Source organism: Takifugu flavidus, chromosome 19 (assembly GCF_003711565.1).
Source record: "Takifugu flavidus isolate HTHZ2018 chromosome 19, ASM371156v2, whole genome shotgun sequence".
Lineage (NCBI taxonomy): Eukaryota > Metazoa > Chordata > Actinopteri > Tetraodontiformes > Tetraodontidae > Takifugu > Takifugu flavidus.
In genome coordinates this window covers 2,527,294-2,547,822 of record NC_079538.1, presented here as the reverse complement: position 1 = coordinate 2,547,822, position 20,529 = coordinate 2,527,294, and the positions used below count along the sequence as shown (strand labels likewise).

At 48.0% G+C, this 20,529-nt stretch overlaps 1 protein-coding gene across 10 annotated transcripts in view; it reads left to right on the top strand.

The window, feature by feature from the left end:
• Nucleotides 1–2,927: 2,927 nt before the first annotated feature.
• The window catches only part of myt1la (myelin transcription factor 1-like, a), a 35,105-nt gene continuing 17,503 nt past the window's right edge, over nucleotides 2,928–20,529 (top strand). For 4 of the 10 annotated variants that reach the window (XM_057017203.1, XM_057017196.1, XM_057017193.1 and 1 more), the window contains exons 1-6: nucleotides 2,930–3,223; nucleotides 10,879–10,964; nucleotides 11,187–11,241; nucleotides 11,346–11,379; nucleotides 14,712–14,774; nucleotides 19,233–19,744. In XM_057017203.1, the coding sequence (XP_056873183.1) occupies nucleotides 10,935–10,964; nucleotides 11,187–11,241; nucleotides 11,346–11,379; nucleotides 14,712–14,774; nucleotides 19,233–19,744 (694 nt within the window). In that variant the 5' untranslated portion in view covers nucleotides 2,930–3,223; nucleotides 10,879–10,934. Of the gene's footprint in view, nucleotides 3,224–7,040; nucleotides 7,179–10,878; nucleotides 10,965–11,186; nucleotides 11,242–11,345; nucleotides 11,380–14,711; nucleotides 14,775–19,232; nucleotides 19,745–20,529 lie in introns of those variants that run through there. The other 6 variants (XM_057017200.1, XM_057017197.1, XM_057017202.1 and 3 more) reach the window with 5 other exon arrangements.

Below are 20,529 nucleotides of genomic sequence, written 5' to 3'. Positions count from 1 at the left end.
TTATGTTCTTATCTCCCTCCCATGTGCCCCCCCGCAGGCCAGGCTCAGCCTGCTGTAATTGACTTTCTCCCACTGAGGCTGCTGGAGGCTGCAGCCTGCTCTGAAAACCATCACACACTCACACACACCTACACACAGCTGAGCTATAGGAGCAGGAACTTCCTTCATGAGCGGCAATAAAGATTCAGGTCCAAACACAAACCAGATTAACCGGTTTAGTTTGGAGTGGCGGTCCCAGAGGGAGGGTCTGAACCAGAGAAGGTCTGTTTCCACTTCCAGACTCCCGTTACCAGTGGTGCATCTGAACGGGGGAGAACCTGAGTGTTAGGGGCTGCAGGTTTTCCCACCCCTCAGGTCCAGTTGGGTCATCTTATTCCAGAGATTAAAGGTGAAGGTGCAGTTAAATGTGAAGGAGCCTCAGCTGGAGGATGGATGAGATGATCTACGATGAAGCAGAGCACAACTACTGATGCTGTTCCTGAGACATGCCTGATGCTCCTGAAGAACCTGTAGAACTTTAACGGGAAAAAAAGTGGTGGAACCAAATCAGGAAAACGATCCAATAAAGATGGAAAAGTTTAGTTTCAATGTTTTTAGAGTGAAGGTCTTGAACTGAGGAATAAACTTTACAAAAGAGGGAAAGAAAGATTGATAAAGGGAGAGAGAAATGGAGAGAGAGGAGAGAGGGGGAGAGAGAGGTAGAGAGAGAGGGGGAGAGAGAGTTGGAGAGAGATGGGAACGGAGAGAGGGAGAGAGGGGAAGGGGAGGGAGAGAGAGAGACAGAGCCCTGTGCATTTCATTTCTCAGTCTCAATGTTTTATTGAAGGGAGAGTCTAACTAGGTCATCCTATTCAAACCAAGCTCGCTCTACCGCTCTATCTACTCTCTCTCTGTGTCCTCAGTTCACTCAGAGCAGAAGAAGGATGGAGAAAAGAAGAGCAGGTTAGGAGAAGGGAGAGAGGAGGGAGGATGTGATGAGAATGATGGGATTATAGGAGGATGGGCAGAAGGGAGAGAGCGAGAGAATGAGAATGAGAGCACACCAGAGGATGGACAGACAGGATGAAGGAGAAGGGAAGGATGAAGGATAAATTATCACAGAGAAAAACAAAAATGAATGAAACATGAATGATGTTAGCCTGGTGTTAGCCTAGTGTTAGCCTTGTGCTAGGTTGATACTAGCCTGATCTTAGCCTGTTGTTTGGTGGATATAGGCTTGTATTAGCCTGGTGCTAGCAATGTATTAGCCTGGTGTTAGGCTGATATTAGCCTGTTGTTAGTCTGCTGTTAGGCTGGTGTTACCTGAATGTTAGGATGATATTAGCCTGGTATTAGCCTGGTGCTAGCCTGGTGTTAGCCTGGTGTTGGGCTGATAGCAGCCTGGTGTTAAACTAGTGTTACCTGGCTGGAGCTAAATAGCATCAGGAGTTCTGGACTATCAGGAGCTGAGCAGCAACGTGACCGCAGATGTGGCACAGACAGACAGACAGACAGACAGACAGACAGACAGACAGACACACACACACACACACACACACACACACACACCACACACACACACACACACAACACACACACACACACACACCAATAAAAGGTAGGTCAGCCTGATGAACAGATCAGCTTCATCCATCTTTTTGTTGACTGTTCCCCTTAGTTCAGTAAGAGTAAATATTCTTCAGACATCCCCTACTACATGTTACATTAGCATGCTAACAGCTAAGTATGATTTTAAACTTTGTAAGCACGTCAGGTCATTTATTCGGATATTTGAGAGTACATTATGCTCGACGTCAACATGCCAAACTAAGCCAGACAAGTGTTGCAGTTAGCTTAGTTCTTTCTTTTAATGAACCTGCAACCAGGTTTCTCCACCATCATTGACATCATGGTTCTGCAGAAATGTGCATTTGGCCGTGTTCTCAATTTAGTATCACTTTAAAAAGAAATGCAGTCAATTTTTATTTTCTTAAAAACCGACCCACACTGGCCAGCTAATGTTAACGTCCCAGTGAAGACAGGTGTCCACAGAGCTGACCTGTCCATCCGCTTCTCACCTTCGTCCTTTAACCTTCAGCACGTCCCGGTTACCATTTCTGACGTCCGTCTGAATTCAGCCTTATTCTAGGACTAGGAGAACAGGTCAGCTGATGGAATGTTGGAATGATGGAATGATGTTTCAGGACATTGGTTGTTCTCCTGGGAGAAACTATGAAAGCAGCACCCAGCCTCGACCCCCCATCTGTGACCCCCCTATGTGAGCACAGCTGCTACACACACCGCACACACACACACACACACACACACACACACACACACACACACACACACAGAAGCAACTCTTTGTGAGTCGACAGTTCATAGCTGAGCGTCTAATGAAAGGGTTGTAAAGTCAAAGCAAGTGTTTAACCAGGGAGGCTGCGGAGAAGCTTATTTTGGCCACAGTCCGTCAGCCTGAGAGTCCTTTTAATTAACAGCTCATTAATAATCTGTTCCGGTTTAGATTTGATAACAGAGATAATGATGCTGAAGTTCCAGCCTAAATTAGAACGTGTTGTTGCACAGAGCTGAACAAAGGAAATTATACACTGATGCATTCCAGGGCCTATAGAGAGCTCTGTGTGTGTGTGTATGTGCACACGTGTGCGTGTGTGTGTGTGTGTGTGTGTGTGTGTGTCTGTGTGCGGTGTGTGTGCATGTGTGTGTGTGTGTGTGGTCTACATCCTTTGAATCAATTCAGCAGCACAGGCTGGGGATGCTCTGCCATCCTTGGCTGCGCCTGCATGCGTGCAGCCCACGCTTGCTCTCTCTCTCTCTCTTGCTCTCTCTCTCTCTCTCTTCTCTCTCTCTCTCTCTCTCTCTCTCTCTCCATCATGCGCATCCATGAGAAATGAGGGGGGGGGGGGGGGGTGAAGCAGCTGTCTTCTTCCTCTTGCTGCAGTGTCTGATTCTCCCTCCACCATCTTCAGCATCATCATCCTCCTGTCTGCCCTCCCTCCCCCCGCTGCTCCTCCTCCTCCTCCTCCTCCTCCTCACGCTCTCCACCAGTGAAGGCACGGCGACAATAGAGAGAGAGGGAGAGAGACAGACAGACAGACAGACAGAGAGAGTGAGACAGACAGACAGACAGGGGGAGAGAGAGAGAGAGAGAGAGAGAAGGAGGCTGCAGACTTTCCCCCCGCCACAGAGGAGGAAGAGGAAGAAGAGGAAGCTGAGTGGAGAGGTAGAGGAATCTCCATCTTTTCTCCGTCTGCATGCATCTCGTGTGTGTGATTCGTGCCTGATGCTCTTTGTGCGGCTGCGGTCACCTCGCCGCTCATCCGTCACGCCGCCGCCGCTGCTTCCAGCTTTGTTGACACTAGTTCCTCCTCTGCAGGACTCTGTCAGCTTCAGCATAACTCTTACTGGGTCTGGGTCTGGGTCTGGCTCCGGCTCTGGCTCTGGCTCTGGCTCTGGCTCTGGCTCTGGCTCTGGCTCTGGCTCTGCTCTGGCTCCGGCTCCGGCTCCGGGTCTGCTGCGTGTCTGTGCTGCCCGTTGCTGGACTTCCTGCCTGCTGACCTGTGGTGTCTGTGCGCTGACCTTAATGCACCTGCGTTGATGTGTAGTGACGCTGGTTTTTGGTTCTGCTGTTGTTGCTCCGAGGCAGCTGCTGCTCCATAATATCTGATGATCCACTTGTATTATTAGCCTAATGTGGCTGGGGGTGGCGTGGAGCCTGTATTGTTATGTATAGTGGCTGTAGGACAGAGCTTAATGAGATATGTTAATCCAGCCTGGGACTATTGTGCCGAGTGTTTGGTATTCCGGCAGAGCGGCAGCATTCCTGTAATATTGATGCCTGACTGGTGGCGTGTGTCCTGCTGCTCATTAGTTGCTCGGCACCTTCAAATCAGCCTCACTCTTATTTCCCACATTCTGGAGAGCACCAGAAGCTGGAGCCTCCTTCTCTGTGGCTCCTGTAGTTGATGTATGTTCTGAGTGTGGATGACCTTCACAGCTCCATGCAGAATTCTCTGGATGAGTTCATGCAGGAAGTTTGATCAGTGCCGAGCTGGGCTGGTCAAAGTTTGACTGGAATCCTGATTCTATAACTCTATAACTTTAACGCTCGTCTGCAGGTTTTTTTGGCTGCTGATTCTTTTGTCTTTCAGCTTTTCTTCTCGTAATTATCAACCTTAAAGCTTAGTGGAGGAGCAGCTCTCGTTAATGATTCTGTGGTCATCGCGGAGTGACTGTAAAGGTACACCTGAATCATCCATGAATCCATCTTGAATCTGAGGTTCATGCTGAAATCAACCTGTTTGGAATTTAAACCCATGAAACATACAAATCAGTAAAATGAGGAGCGAGAAAGGCGTTCATGGTGTCACGTGCTCCTCTGTGGTCCATCACTGAATGACAAGGCCTTTAGGTCCAGGAGTCGGGGTCGGGTCGGGGTCGGGACCCGGTCAGGTGTATGGTGAAGGACAGGCCTCGTCTCAGGACCTGCTTCATTTAGCTGTCCACTGTCTTTGTGTTGGGGACGTCGAGCATATGTGCTTCTGCAGGATCATTTGGCCCCGACCTGATCCTTTCAGCAGTCAGGTCGTCCCTCAGCATCTGCATGGTGGACTCTGGAAGCTGGTCCTCATCATTCTGGGGCCATCGGTTACCTGAGAGCTGCTGTCTGTTGGTCTGGAACCAACAACCTCCTGAGTGGGTGCAGACAAGTGGGGCCGTGTTGCTGCCTGAGTAAACAAAAATGTCAGCCAACACAAAAGTAAAAAAGTCCTAATAAACGTCATGAACTTCCTGTCTGTCTTCCTGTCTGCTCTGCATGGATCATTCAGAACCAAACAAAGCCCCCTTTTGCCCCTTCCTGTGGAGTAGAACCACCAGCCTGCTGGTTGGGGAGTCTGGAACCAGATCAGCTGTTTGACAATAGAACAGCAACCAACATCTGGCTGCAGCAGCGTAGCAGGAGAGCCTGGTCACAGTGTCAGGCCTAAGGACGCTACACAGGCTGATCCCAGATCAGCTTCTTCTCAATCACACTCCTGACAGGGCAACGCCGCTAATTAGATGGCCAGTCAGAAGTTTTTCCTGTGTGAGCTCCGTCACCTAGAGAAAAAGGATTCTGCTGCCGGAAGCAGAACATTATTATATTATTATCATATTATTATCATTATTATTATTATTATTATTAGGATTATTATATTAGTATTATTATTATTATTATTATTATTATTATTATTACATGAACGCAGAGAGAAAGCGCACACATACACGTCTGAGGATAACGAACAGATTTGGGAAGTGAGCTTGAAGAGTTCCTGTAGTGATTTGCTTCCTGAACAGCCATTAACAGTGATTTCACGGTGATTAAAGCAGGTCAGAGTGTCCAACACTGAGAGGATCAGCTGTCCTCTCACACATGGAGTTGAAAGTGTGGAGGAAGAGTTCAATCACAGCCAGACCAGCGGAATTCTGGTAATTCTGCTGTCAGCAGAGAGCAGGAAGAAGCCAAACATGTAAAATACTGCAGTTATTTCAGATCATCAGACAGCAGCTGTGGGGGGAAGCCCAGCAGTTGTGATGCTGCGCTGCTGCTGCTGCTGTGCTGCTACTGTGCTGTGCTGTACTGATGCTGCTGCTGCTGCTGCTACTGATGCTGCTGCTGTGCTGCGCTGCTGTGCTGCTGCTGCTCTGTGCTGTGCTGCTACTGCTGCTGCTACTGATGCTGCTGTGCTGCTGCTGCTCCTGTGCTGTGCTGGTACTGCTGCTACTGCTGCTGCTTCTGCTCCTGCGCTGTGCTGCTACTGCTGCTGCTGCTGCTGCTGCTGCTACTGCTGCTGCTGCTGCTACTGCTGCTGCTGCTGCTGCTGCTACTGATGCTGCTGCTGCTGCTCAGTGCTGCGTGCTACTGATGCTGCTGCTGCTGCTACTGCTGCTGCTGATGCTACTGCTGCTACTGATGCTGCTGCTACTGCTGCTGCTGCTGCTCCTGTGCTGCGCTGCTTCTGCTGCTGCTGCTACTGCTGCTACTGCTGCTGCTGCTGCTCCTGCTACTGCTGCTCATGTGCTGCGCTGCTACTGCTGCTGCTGCTGCTGCTACTGCTGCTGCTACTGCTGCTGCTACTGCTGCTACTGCTGCTGCTGCTACTGCTGCTGCTGCTGTGCTCCTGTGCTGCGCTGCTTCTGCTGCTGCTGCTGCTACTGCTGCTGCTGTGCTGCTGCTACTGCTGCTGCTGCTGTGCTGCTGCTACTGCTGCTGCTGCTACTGCTGCTGCTGTGCTGCTCTGCTACTGCTGCTGCTGTGCTGCTGCTACTGCTGCTGCTGCCTGCTACTTGCTGCTGCTATGCTGCTGCTGTTGCCTGTGCTGCACTGCTGCTGTGCTGCTGCTGCTGCTGCTGCTGTGCTCCTGCTGCTGCTGCTACTGCTGCTCCTGCTGGCCGCTGCTTACTGCTCGCTGCTGTGCTGCGCCACTGCTGCTGCTGCTGCTGCTGCTGCTGCTGCTGCTGCTGCTGCTTGCTGCTGTGCTGCCGCCACTGCTGCTGCCTGCTGCTGCTGCTTGCTTGCTGGCTGCTGCTGCTACTGCTGCCGCTGCTGCTGCTGCTACTGCTACTGCTGCTGCTGTGCTGACTGCCGCTGCTGCTGCTGCTGTGCTGCTGCTGTGCTGCTGCTGCTGCTGTTGCTGCTGCTGCTGTTGCTTTGCTGCTGCTGCTGCTGCTACTGCTGCTGCTGCTGTGTCTGCTGCTGTGCTGCTGCTCTGCTCTGCTGCTGCTGCTGCTGCTGCTGGCTGCTGCTGCTGCTGCTGTGCTGCTGCCGCTGCTGCTGTGCTTGCTGTGCTGCTGCTGCTGCTGCTGCTGCTGTTGCTGCTGCTGCTGCTGCTGCTTCTGCTGCTGCTACTGCTGCTGCTACTGCTCCTGCTGCTGTACTGCTGTTTCTTTGACTTCCCGACAGCTCAGAAATATATCTGCTGGTCTGAGAGATGATGCCTCAGTGAGCAGCCGCAGCGTCCTCACATGGCCGAGAGTCATGTGACTCTTCCTCCTCATAGACGTTAAAGCTCTCAGCCCTCACCTGTAGGCCCCTCCCTATTGAAACAGTGACCAGGGTGATGGTACCACAGCAGCCGGTCAGACAGTTTGGTCATGTGACCCACAACTGCAAACAGGAGGAACATGCACTGTGGCCGGTGAGCTGCACTGCCATGTGGATTCAGCACATCAGAACCAGTTTTTGTAGCTTTTTTAAGAATAATATAAATGAACAAACATGTGAGAGCATAAGCAGAGCAATAACAGCTGCTCTGTGGAGTTTGAAAGATGAAATTATGAGTGCTGGAATTTAATTTGCTGTTCTGATGTTGGCGTCGCTCCACACTTTCTTTGTTAGTCGGGAACGTGGAGCCGTGGTCGTATCTGCAGATCAGTCAGCTGCTGCTGCCCCAGCTTGCCTGTGATTGGTCAGAGGTTAATTGATGTGGCTAATCACCTGATCGTCCAGTCTCCATGGAAACCAGGAGTGAGGCTGCTGTACTGGAGTCAGACAGGCTCTGTTGCACCAGGCTGAGCTGCTTCTATGTGTGTGTGTGTGTGTGTGTGTGTCTGTATGTGTGTGTGTGTTGTGTGTTCACCACCAACTGTTCACACTTTACTGCTCAACAGTGTGTGTCTCAGTAAAGGTCGTGTGTGTGTGTGTGTGTGTGTGTGTGTGTGTGTGTGTGTGTGTGTGTGTGTGTGTGTGTGTGTGTGTGTGTGTGTGTGTGTGTGTTAGCAGCTGTCAGTGATCTGATTGCTGAGTAAAGATGCTGATCGACTTGTTGTTCTGTCCTTCGCACAGGCGAATCGTCATGACATTAGAACATGAGCTAGAGCTCCTGTTACACTCTGATGTGGTCACCACGTTTAGGTGAAGATCTGCCTGTTGAGGGCAGCACGGTGGTGCAGGGGTGTCTCCCGGAGCAGGAAGGTCCCTGTTGGTCCCCCCAGGGGCCAGTTTGCATGTTCGGGTCCGGGACTGCGGTTCTCTGGCTCCTCCCACAGTCCATAGATTGAGGTGTGAAACCAGGACTGCTTGTTTGTGTGACTGCCTGTTGTCTCCGTCATCAGCTGCAGACTGGTCTCTCCCTCCGGCCCCCGCTGTTATCGGCCCTCGCCGAGGGGTAGAAGAGGTAGAAGAGGTAGAAGATGGATGGATGCTGTTGATCAATCAATGAAAGACAGTGATAAGAATGTTAAAGTTAATTTATGCACCTCAAATCAATTTCTCACAATCGATTATTAAAAGTGTTGCATGCTGAACGTTGAAGTTTAGATGTACATAAAAACATTTCAGTGATGGAGAAGCTGAACCTGCATGACCCTGACAATGTTTGCTGCTGTCGTTAATATTGCGACTGTGTCGTCAGGTTGGGTCCAGACTAAAATCCAGCTCACCTGCTTGTGGATACAGATGGAGGCAGCAGCGTTGCTCTGTTCAGATGTTTAATTTGTGCAGCGCAGCCTTACAAACACACGCCTGTCTGTGTTTGATAAAAGTGCTGCTGCCACCACAGTACGAGCTGCTGTTGAGCCCTTTAGCAAACACCACTCAGAGAGAGAGAGAGAGTGTGTGTGTGTGTGTGTGTGTGTGTAAGTATTTTAAAACTGAACAATTAAACCTGAATTTTCTTTGATTTGTCTTTAAATATTCATTTGTTTATTTACTTTACTAATACTACTAATTTAATACTTTATTTTTTCCAGTTTTTGCAGACATTTCAGCTCATCCAACCAAACCTAACAAGCAGTTCAGAAAAATCCACAGATCTGTTGTAGGTGTCCAAAGAAACGTTGGACAGGGATGACTGTTGCGTGTTGTCTGTTCACCGGTTTCCAAAGAGCTGCAACACTTTTAATCAGGATGTTATTTTAAAGTGGCTAAATATAGAGGGAGCACTGACGTTAGCAGGTAACTATGGTGAAACTGGTCTAATCGCAGGTAAAAATGTCAACAAATAGACTAAAACAGAGACAGAATGTGGACACCGTGTCTCTATGCCAGCACACTATAGAAGTGTAAATCGATGCTGTCCTCCTCCATCATCTGTGGCTTCATCTCCATGGCTGGGACTAAAAGAACAACAAAAAAGAATTTTAGGCCTGCAGAGAGAGCCAGACGACTCAGATCAGCTTCACTCTATGTGTGTGTGTGTGTGTGTGTGTGTGCGCGCGCGCCTGCGTGCATGCGTGCGTGTGTGTGAGGATGTATGGTCTCTCACTATGGAGCGCTGCATCTTTGTGCCAGACTGCTGGCAGAGTGTTGGACTGAATACTAAACAGCTGTGAGCTCCCCTGTCTTCACACAGAACCAGTGCAGCCATATAGGACACACACACACACACACACACACACACACACACACACACACACACACCACACACACACACACACCAGAATCCAGAGCCTGTATTGTGCTGTGTGTGCTCCAATGACTGCATGAATGAAGGGACGGGGTGTTTCCTCGCTACTGTAGGGGTTTGACAGTAAATGAAGCCTCGGGGAGGACTGAAGACACAGATGTTTGAGAGGAGCTGACATGATGAAGGAAGGGCTCAGGACCGCCGGGTAGTGGCTTCAGGGCAGGTCACTGGTAAACATGCACAGTACTGTTAATTCTTCCCTAAATTAATGAACCTTGTTAAAACTCGGTTGCGTAAACTGAAGTCGTTTTTCTCTTGATTCCACTCCCCCACGTAGAGAAGATGCCCATCCAGAACTGCCCAGTTACCTCCTGATCAAGGCTGCATCCCAGAAATGCACCTCTGAGGGGGAAGCTTAGCACATAACGTGCACGCTATCATATATATATATATATATCGGGGTGTGTGTGTCTCCAACCAGCAGCAGAGGCAGGCAGACATTTTTGATGTAGGGCTGCGTTGGAGCACGCTCAGTGGAGTGGTGGCCTCAGATGCTCCCAGCCTCACGGAGCTTCGTAATGGGAGCAGGCTGCTGGTTCCACAATTTACATTTATATTAAGGCTGCAAACTGCAGTGAAGCTGATGAAGAGCTGCTCTCTTCTCCTCTTCATCATCCCACTGTTGTCTCTGAGCTCCCAGTCTCATATTGCTGTTTGCTTTGAAATACCATCGGCTCGATCTCACATGATAATTGCAGCCTAAAGCGAGCTTTGAAAGATTTGGATCAGATCTATTTGCATTGTTTTCACTGTAGATCTGCTGGTGAACAAGTATCACTTCACAACAGAATACGATTGATCCACCTGAAGAACCTGGACTCATCATTGAGTCTCCTCTAACGTTCTGAGGAATTTTTGATGGCTGCAGATCCAAACGCTCGTTCAGACTTATGAATTCAAACATTCCAGAAAGAATGTGCATGTTTACAGTCTTCAGATCCAGAACTGGTCAGGATGTTTTTCACCTCGGTTCTTTTTGATAGCTATAATTTTTTTTCTTTACTTCTGCCCTGACCGGCAAACTCAGCAGGGCACCATCAGATCGAGCGTGGTCATATCTTCATGTCCTGTTTGAGGACAGTGGGGACGCGGATGAGACCTGTAGCTCTGCAGTCTGCTCCTACCCTGCTGGCTGCTGAGAGCTCACATTGGAGGGGGCAGGACACCCCTGCTGCCTCTGGCATGCTGTTTGGACACTCCTTGAATATGAATTGAACTTTGCTCCATGTGTCGTTTGATGTCTTTGTTGTGCTCCTGACCTTCTCACGGCTCATTTGTGGTCAGTGGAACATCTGTAAAACTTGTTGCTGACTGTTGAACGCTGTTCTCCAAACCTGCAGCAGTTAATGACAGCAGTTCTTTATTCTTCCAAGTTTTTGGAACTCTTCTGCTTTATTTTAATCATATAATTCTGAATTTCCTCTTGTTGCAGATGAAGACCTTGTGAGGCCACCCGGGACATTCTCTTACCCAAGACTCTTCAGCTACATGAGCGGCGTGACTCTGAACCACGAGCAAGTACGTTCACCAGGTTTACACATGTGTGTGAGCGCACGCTGATGCTCTGTGTAAATCAGTGTGTCAGCTGCTGTCTTCATGCATCCTGTAGCTCACCCTAGTGATATGAAGGTTGTTGGTTCAATCCTGTGCCCTTGCCGCTTTGAGCAGGTTGCAGTGATATTAATGAACATTTTTAATCCCCACTGCAGATGTTTGACATCCATTTGCTTCCCTCGTCAGATGGAGATAAACGTGGTTAAAAAACGCCATCGTACTCGGTCCAAAGGGGTTCGAGGTGTGTGTGGTTTTCATGCTTCAGTTGCTTATATGGACATTTTGAAGGAGGAGTTATTGGCTGACTGTCTGCTGCAGTTTTAACCCTCCTCTTTGTGTCTGCAGCTGCTGTGGAAGCTGTGACTCAGGAGCTTTTCAGGTAGGTAAACCACAGATTGGAAGAGTTTGGATGGGCCGAGCGTCCTTCTGGGTGTCAGTAGTCATCTTTTTATCAGTTAGAAAAGTCTTGATCTGTGGTTGCGGCTCACCAGATCAGCTCTTCCCCCCTCAGCTTTTTGATGAAGCCCCCTGCAGTGAGTACAGGAACCTGTCAAGAATATGAAACAGGGTTCTTTAGATGATGCTAAATGTTGAAGTCCCACTGGTGACTGTGGCACAGCAGGGGTGCTGATAAGAGGTGGAGGAAAGCATTCACATTTTGAGAGCAGTAATTATTTAAAAAGGCTGAGTTGTACATTAAAACACACTCAAGAACAAAGCATTAAGATTTGGACGAAGCTGCACTCGCCCACCTTCATGTAATTTGATGTTCATATTAGCATCTGTACATTCAAATCTGTGGCTTGACAAAATATCCCAAAGGTTCCTGTGAAGGTCTCCTCCAGGAACCTTCCTGTGGTCACAACAGCCTGAAGTCCTAAAACTTCAGGCCTTCAAACTTTATTGATTCTGGTAACTGATGACAGCATTTCTCATCCATCCTCATGATCTAGCTCTCCACTCAGCCTTCCAATATCATTGATTCATTCATTCATTTTCTGAGTGGTGTCCTCTCAGGGATGACACCAGTAGTATAAATGTTCCTCCTCAGGTTTGTGGTACTTGGTCAAAATGCAGAGCAATCAAAGATGAAGGTGACCTGGAGGCTCTTCCTGTTTTCGCAAAGGGACAAACATCAGAGTGTAAATCACAGTAGCTCTGATTGGGTTTTGAAGGAGGTCAACACTTCAGATGACACCTCAAGAAACAGGGCTGGGGAAGTTTGGTATAACCTCAAGATAGAGGACTTTTTCATGATGTTAAGGTTTAAAGAGAGACAGAGCAAGCTGGAGGTCTCCTAAGGATAAACGGGCATTATTCTCACATCCATTTAACTTTTTTCCTGCTTTTTTGGACTTCTATACTATACACTGTCTATAATTCCTCTGCTCTTCCATCACTTCTATCTCCTCTTCCTGCCTGTGTGTGACTCTCATTGTAGCCTACATTTTCAGACTGCGGATCAGCTGATGCGGGGCCATAGTGTGTGCAGTTGCAGGCTGGGGTCAAAGGTCAGCGTGACGCTTGGCTGCGTCAGTGTGCAGCAGAATGACTCAGAGCTGCTGAGCGCAGGAATGATACCAGAACAAGCTCAGACATGAGTTTTCAATGTTCCTCACAGGGTCACACCAGCAGCCAGAAGCCACCAGGAGTCCTTTAGTCCTCTCGTGTCATCACACGTCCTTAAAGGAAAACAACCACTTTATTCAGAACTACGTCACGTGTTTGTCCTAAAAATGCTGACCTTTTTGAATCATTTGAAGAAATATAAAAGAAAAAAAGTAGAAAATAATAATGTCAGAAACCTTTATTGTGACTCCAAGCATGAGAGGCCAGGTGAGGGAGTATTGCACCGTCTAGGTGAGGGAGAATTGCACCGTATATGAGGGAGTATTTCACCATCTATGTGAGGGAGTATTGCACCGTCTAAGTGAGGGAGTATTGCACCGTCAAGGTGAGGGAGCATTGCACCGTCTATGTGAGGGAGCATTGCACCGTCTATGTGTGGGAGTATTGCACCGTCTAGGTGAGGGAGTATTGCACCGTCTAGGTGAGGGAGTATTGCACCGTCTATGTGTGGGAGTATTGCACCGTCTAAGTGAGGGAGTATTGCACCGTCTATGTGAGGGAGTATTGCACCGTCTATGTGAGGGAGCATTGCACCGTCTAGTGTGGGAGTATTGCACCGTCTAGGTGAGGGAGTATTGCATCGTCGAGCTGAGGCAGTATTGCACCGTCTAGGTGAGGGAGTATTTTACTGTCTTAATGAGGGAGTATTGTACCGCCTCGATGAGGCAGTATTGCACCATCTATGTGAGGCAGTATTGCACCGTCTAGGTGAGGGAGTATTGCACCGTCTATGTAAAGGGAGTATTGCACCATCTATGTGAGGGAGTATTGCACCGTCTAAGTGAGAGAGTATTGCACCATCTAAGTGAGGGAGTATTGCACCGTCTAAGTGAGGGAGTATTGCACTGTTTAGGTGAGGGGAGGGAGTATTGCACTGTTTAGGTGAGGGAGTATTGCACTGTTCAGGTGAGGGAGTATTGCACTGTTCAGGTGAGGGAGAATTGCACCGTCTAAGTGAGGGAGTATTGCACTGTTTGTATGAGTGAGTATTGCACCTTCTATGTGAGGGACTATTGCACCATCTAAGTGAGGTAGTATTGCACCATCTACATAGGGAGTATTGCATCGTCGAGCTGAGGCAGTATTGCACCGTCTAGGTGAGGGAGTATTTTACTGTCTTAATGAGGGAGTATTGTACCGCCTCGATGAGGCAGTATTGCACCATCTATATGAGGGACTATTGCACCTTCTAGGTGATGGAGTATTGCACTGTCTATGTAAGGGAGTATTGCATATCTATGTAAGGGAGTATTGCATATCTATGTAAGGGAGTATTTCACCATTTAAGCCAGCAAGTGTTGCACCGTCTAAGTGAGGTAGCGTTGCACCGTCTATGTGAGGGAGTATTGCATGCACGTTTAGGTGAGGGAGTATTGCACTGTTTAGGTGAGGGAGTATTGCACTGTTCAGGTGAGGGAGTATTGCACTGTTCAGGTGAGGGAGTATTGCACTGTTTAGGTGAGGGAGTATTGCACTGTTCAGGTGAGGGAGTATTGCACTGTTCAGGTGAGGGAGTATTGCACTGTTTAGGTGAGGGAGTATTGCACTGTTCAGGTGAGGAGTATTGCACTGTTCAGGTGAGGGAGTATTGCACTGTTCAGGTGAGGGAGTATTGTATCGTCAGCTGACGTTTGAAACCCTTTTCTGTTGCGTGTCAAACAATTCTATTTTTTTGATAGAGGAAGACATCTAGATTTTTTAACTTCCTTCTCCCAAACCACCTGCTAGGCCACACCCCGTGACATGTGACCACACCCACCTCGCAACACAACATATTTTTTGGCATATGGCTCCAACATTCTTGTTTGTTTTCATGCAGCTGCTCACAGATTTACAGAATAAGTTAAGCAATTTTACATTGTCTTTACATGAGACTTTAATATTGTTCTGCTAAAAGTGTTCCCAAATTTTCCTGTTGGGCTGCATGCCAGTCAACGATGCCCTTCTTGTATTTTAAATTAAATGCAACTGTTGAAAGAAGCATCCCAGGGTTAGGATCTGAAAGATCTAAAGGATCCTATAACTTCCTGCACCTCCACAATTTAAACTTTAAATTCTAAAGCATCTGTGTTTCCTCCTCAGCTGTCCCACTCCAGGCTGCGACGGCAGCGGTCACGTGAGTGGGAAGTACGCTCGCCATCGCAGGTATGGATGCATCACCTCTTATTAGAGACTAAAGTTCTGCTTCAGGGTAGCAACAAGACCCAAAACCTGCAGAATGTCTGTGATGAAAGGTTTCTGTGTGTTTTAAAAAGGAAGAATCATAAAGGAGCTACACACACTTCAGCTTTATGCTGGTTACATCAAGAGAAGGTTTTTAATTGCCTTTTATTATGACAAACTGTCGCACTGATATCGGACATTAGAACTTTCGACTTGGTAAGCATTAATGGAATTAAGAGTGGAACAGTGTGATCATATACATTTCACACCATTGAGAAACAAAATCAACTCAACAAAGTTCAGCAAACCAACCATCAATTTTGGAACCAAAGAAACACTTTCATTTTGTCCACTCATCTGTGATTGTGAGATCAGTTGGAGTCTGACAGGAAGGTAGTGCTCTCCTTTTGTGTCTACTGTGAACTGTGGTGAACTATTCATTAATAATTAAAGTTCAGGACATGTCTGCCAAGGCCAACATTTATCAGGAAAAGAAGTAAAGAGACAAAAAGCTGAAATGAATCAGAGACACATTCTAAGATCGGGTGAGACTGCATTGATCCTCCAGCCTCTCAGTAGTAGAAGCTCTGATCAGGGTGTCCTCCTGAGCAGACTGTCTGTCCTCTGATCAGGGTGTCTGTCCTCTGATCAGGTTGTCTGTCCTGATCAGGGTGTCTGTCCTCTGATCAGGGTGTCTGTCCTCTGGTCAGGTTGTCTGTCCTGATCAGGGTGTCTGTCCTCTGGTCAGGTTGTCTGTCCTGATCAGGGTGTCTGTCCTCTGGTCGGGTTGTCTGTCCTGATCAGGGTGTCTGTCCTCTGGTCAGGTTGTCTGTCCTGATCAGGGTGTCTGTCCTCTGGTCATGGTGTCTGTCCTCCTGATCAGGGTGTCTGTCCTCTGGTCATGGTGTCTGTCCTCCTGATCAGGGTGTCTGTCCTCTGGTCATGGTGTCTGTCCTCCTGATCAGGGTGTCTGTCCTCTGGTCATGGTGTCTGTCCTCCTGATCAGGGTACCTGTCTGATCAGGGTGTTACTCCTCCATACACAGAAAACACCCTCTACACCATAAATATTACACCTTTAAAGCTTCACCAAACTGGTGTAAAAGGAACAAAGTGCTGAGATATAAAAGAGCCAGGATGTGAGTGTTCAGATTCAGATTCCTTTATTTGACCCACAACGGGTTGATCAGGAAGGTGAAGACGGGACCTCAAATCTGTTCAAAAGGATCATATTTAATCCAACATTATGACAGGGCAGGAAGGCAGAGCTCATTGATGGATCTGTGAAGGACACTTACCCCCCCCCCCCCCCACACACACACACACACACACATGCACATCACAGCATCACAGCCCTGTGTAACCTGCTGACCTGATACACTAGTCTCGTTCCAGCTGAGTGTGTTTTTATTCAACACTTTTACAGGTGACGCTGTGTCATGTTGAGTTTAATGATGTATGACGCATGTATGATGAAGGACAACAACCCTCAGATCCCTCAGCTGTCTGTCTCATCTGTTGGGGGGGGGGCACAAAGGGATGGTGCTCTCGGTAGTGAGGGTGGAGGTGATGAAGGTGGTGATGGAGGTGAGGGTGATGGAGGCGGTGGTGGTTGAGATGGAGGTGGTGGTGGAGATGTGGTGGAAGTGGTGGGGTGGAGGTGGTGGTGGAGATGTGGTGGAGATGTGGTGGAAGTGGTGGTGGTGGAGGTGGTGGAAGTGGTGATGGTGGTGGTGGTGGAGATGTGGTGGAGATGTGGTGGAAGTGGTGGTGGTGGTGGAGGAGATGTGGTGGAAGTGGTGGTGGTGGAGATGTGGTGGAAGTGGTGGTGGTGGTGGTGGAGATGGTGGTGGAAGTGGTGGTGGTGGTGGTGGTGATTGTGGTCGTGGAGGTGGTGGAGGTAATGGTGGTGGGGGTGATTGAGGTGGTAGAGGTGATAGTGGTGAGGGTGATGGTGGTGGAGGTGGTGGTGCTAATCAGGTTCAAGTTCACTGGCTCTCCCTCTTTTCCTCCTTTCTTCCTCCCTACCTTCCTTTGTCTCTCTCTCTCTCTCCCACCCGCCCTCTGGAGGATGTCACCATGGCGACAGCACCGTGCCAATGCTGCAGTATGAGGACCAGGAGGGATGTAGCCTGTCTCCCATAGCAACCGCTAGTATAGGATGTGAACATCGCGTCGCCCACATTAACACCCCCCCTCCCCCTTGTCTCAGCAGCAATACCCAGTGTCTGCCCCCCCAGCCTATGGGTGGGGGAGCCTGGCCTCACATACCTGTGCTGATCAGGCTGGAGCTGATGTTCCTCTGTGGTGGACAGGAGCAGCAACAAAGGGTGGATGAGATTAGTTGAGTGGTGTGTAGATAGCACCCAACAGAAGGAGGAGCACTCTCATTAATCCCAGAGGAATTGATAACAATAATTTCCATTAAAACACGCAGACATGGCTTATGAGCCACTGATCAGACTGGTCTTCTCCCGCTGAAGAGAGCTCAACTTTACTGTGATGTCCACTTGACCATCATACTTGTTATTTTCATGGACGTGTAGATTATACTCAGATTATGCTTAGATTACAGTCTGAGGGGACTGTTCAGGCCTCCTATGTGAATCAGGGTCAGACGCTGACTCTAATCAGCTTCCCGTCGCCGTCAGAGTGACGACTTCAGCCAATCAATGAAGCCAACTGCTCCCCTCCCCCATCCTCTCTCTCACTGCATAATTACCATGCATAGTCTCTCGCCCTTGTCTGCAGCAGTCCCTTGTTTCTGATCTGCTTTAATTACCATTGGAATTTTAATTGGTAGGAGACAGCTAGGTGGCTAAGGTCACACACACACACACACACACATAGAAAGACAGAAAGACAGACGGACAGACAGACACGCACACACACACACATGCACACACACACACATGCACACACATATAAATTTAGAGAATGGATGGATCATGATTCACTTCTCTTTGCACTAGTCTTCATGTGTCTATATTGTCATTTTGATTTAGTTTTTATGAAGAAACAACACCTTTGAACACTGAATAAAAATATTTAATTTCTTGACCACTTCATCCCTTTTGGGGTCTAGGGTGGGGGGCAATAATATCTCAGCAATAATAAAAAAATAAGTAAACCAAAGTAGCATAAACAGACACAGTGTTCTCCAATTCAGCACAGCTACAACAGCTACAACCTTTCACTGAAGCAACACTGATCTCAAAAAGAACGTGTGACTGTAACAACAACAATACAGGTTCCAAAGTGAAAACATAAGAGTTGAATCTCACAATCTCACATTCAGCTCAACCCCTGCCACCGTTTTTCAGGCAGCTTGATGTGAAAGAAATGAAAATGACAGTTCAAGAGTGTTCCACAAATATCACTGTTCGGCCCTCTCTACTTTTGTGGAAAAGAGCCTATGAATAAATACATTAATGCTAATAATATTGTCACTATCATGTGTAAATACCAGGATGCTGATTCCTGCTGGTTGCTTGTTTGTGTCTTTAGTTCTGCCAAATGAAACTAAAGAGCTTCTTGCTCATCACTGTCTTCCACTGACATAAAACTAGGTTTGTTTTAAAGGTGATGGTTTCATTATTAAAAGCAGCATCGCCACCTTCAACTTGCCCTCCAAACCCAGAATGAGCTTTTTCATATGGAAATGCTCTAATTGATTTCCTAAATCCACATTAAAGCTGTGTATAATTGTGCGTGCTGTTTTGGAGCAATTAAAGCTGAATTTTCCCAACAGTTAATGACTATAATGGGATTTGCGTAATTGAGGCCCTGGTTGAATGAGCGTCGCCTTTTTTCTTCTTTGTGTGGTGGGCGACCCTCCTGTTGTCTGAACAAATGAGCAAGAGTAAAGATGTAAAGAAAATGTCATAGCCACATAGGTCAGTGCCACCTGAAATGTTGAACTGTAGTCTTGATTCAGTAGCACGATTCTCACTAAAATCTTGGTATGCTACTGGAGGTCCATACATTTAGAACACAACTAAAGCTGCTGCTGTCCTGATTCTCCTGTGGGTAAAAGGGAGCAACCTCAAGACCAAACTGGCCTCTCAAGATGATAGAAAAAGAGCTCAGAATTGACCAATGAGAAGAAGATAATTTAGGTTATCTACAGACTTTTGTGTAGTGACGTCTGAGTCTTGCTGTCACTACAGCTGTGTTCCCGATCTGTAGGATCATCTAAAGTCATCTGATCCACCTGTAGCATTTCTGACTTTTGGGACCCAGAAATCAGATTCAGACAGAGCCAAAGACAAAGTTTGATTTCAACCAAATGAATCAATTAGCTGGTAACCAGTGGAAACTCACACTGTTTCTCCACCGGGAGTCTGATGTGAGCTGTCAGTAAATAAAAATCTGTAATCTGAAAAGAGCTAAACGACCTGTTGGCTAAAAACTGAAACATCTGTTCTCTGTCTGACTGTAGCGTCTATGGTTGTCCACTGGCAAAGAAGAGGAAAGCTCTGGAAAAACAGCCACTGGAGCCAGCGGCCAAGAGGAGACCCTTCCTTGCCTCCAGCCTAGGGGAGGAAGAGGAAGAGGAGGAAGAAGAGGTGGAGGACATCAGTGCATACACGAGCTATGAGAATGAAATCATGGAGGTGGGGGACTCAGGCAAGGAGCACGGGGATGTAGAGGAGGGAGAAGAGGAGAGAGATGGGGAGGATGACATGGAGGATGAGTTCTCTGAGGACAACGAGGAGCAGGCAGAGGAGGAGGAAGAGGAAGAAGAGGAGGAAGAAGAAGAAGAGGTGGAGAGAAGGAATGTGACGATGGGAGTGGAACGAGTGGTGGAAGAGGAGGAGGAGGAGGAGGAGGAGGAAGAGGGAATGTATGAGGAAGAGGAAGAGGTGGAAGATGGTGATGATGAAGAGGAGCAGGAGGAGGAGGGTGAGGAAGAGGATGAGGAGGAAGAAGAGGCTCAGCATCATCAGCATGGTGAGTCTCAGGTCTGATGTGTGAATAATGTCATCAAACACTTCAGTCTCACTCACACTCAGACTCTTTATGGATTTTTTAAAAGATGACGTTTTTGGAGGTTTTAAACTTTAATTATTCAGAGTGCGTGATGTTTGACAAGGGCCTGAGAACATGGTCCAGATGCTGAAACACAGAGTAGTTCACCAATAACTCCAATACAGAAGAAGAACTGACGACTCAGGACAGCCTGAGGTGCAAACCATCCCTAGAAATAGCATTGAAACTGGTGCTGAAGCCTCTCTGTCTGGCTTCTTCTGGAATAATTTGCAGGATAGAAGGGAGCTGTGGCACCAAGGTGATGATTCACTGTCAAGCACTCGGGCAGCACGCAGCATGTCTGGCTCCTGCTCTGGTCTCCAGGTCCTGCTGCCGCATTGGAGAGCTGTCAGAAATCAGGACAGAGCGTCTCAGTCTAATAGCAGACTGAAGGCGACTCAGTGCAGCTTAAGTCTGCATTGTGGGTTAAAGACAAAGTCAGGAGACCCAAAGCTTTGGTGGACCACATGCTCAGAGCTTCCCACCCGTCCATCAACACCCCCTTGGTCCCTCTTTGTCCTAAGTAGCATCTGAGAGCACTTCATAATAAAGAGAGAAACTGCCTTATTAACTCCCCTTCCTTCCTCTTCACCTCCTTGGCAGATGCGTCACATGCTTTCGTCTTCTCGTCCTGAGAATATTTATGGCTCCTGAATCAGAGCATCTCACGTGCGCTCGTGCACTGTCTGTGTCTCAGAAAGTCGCAG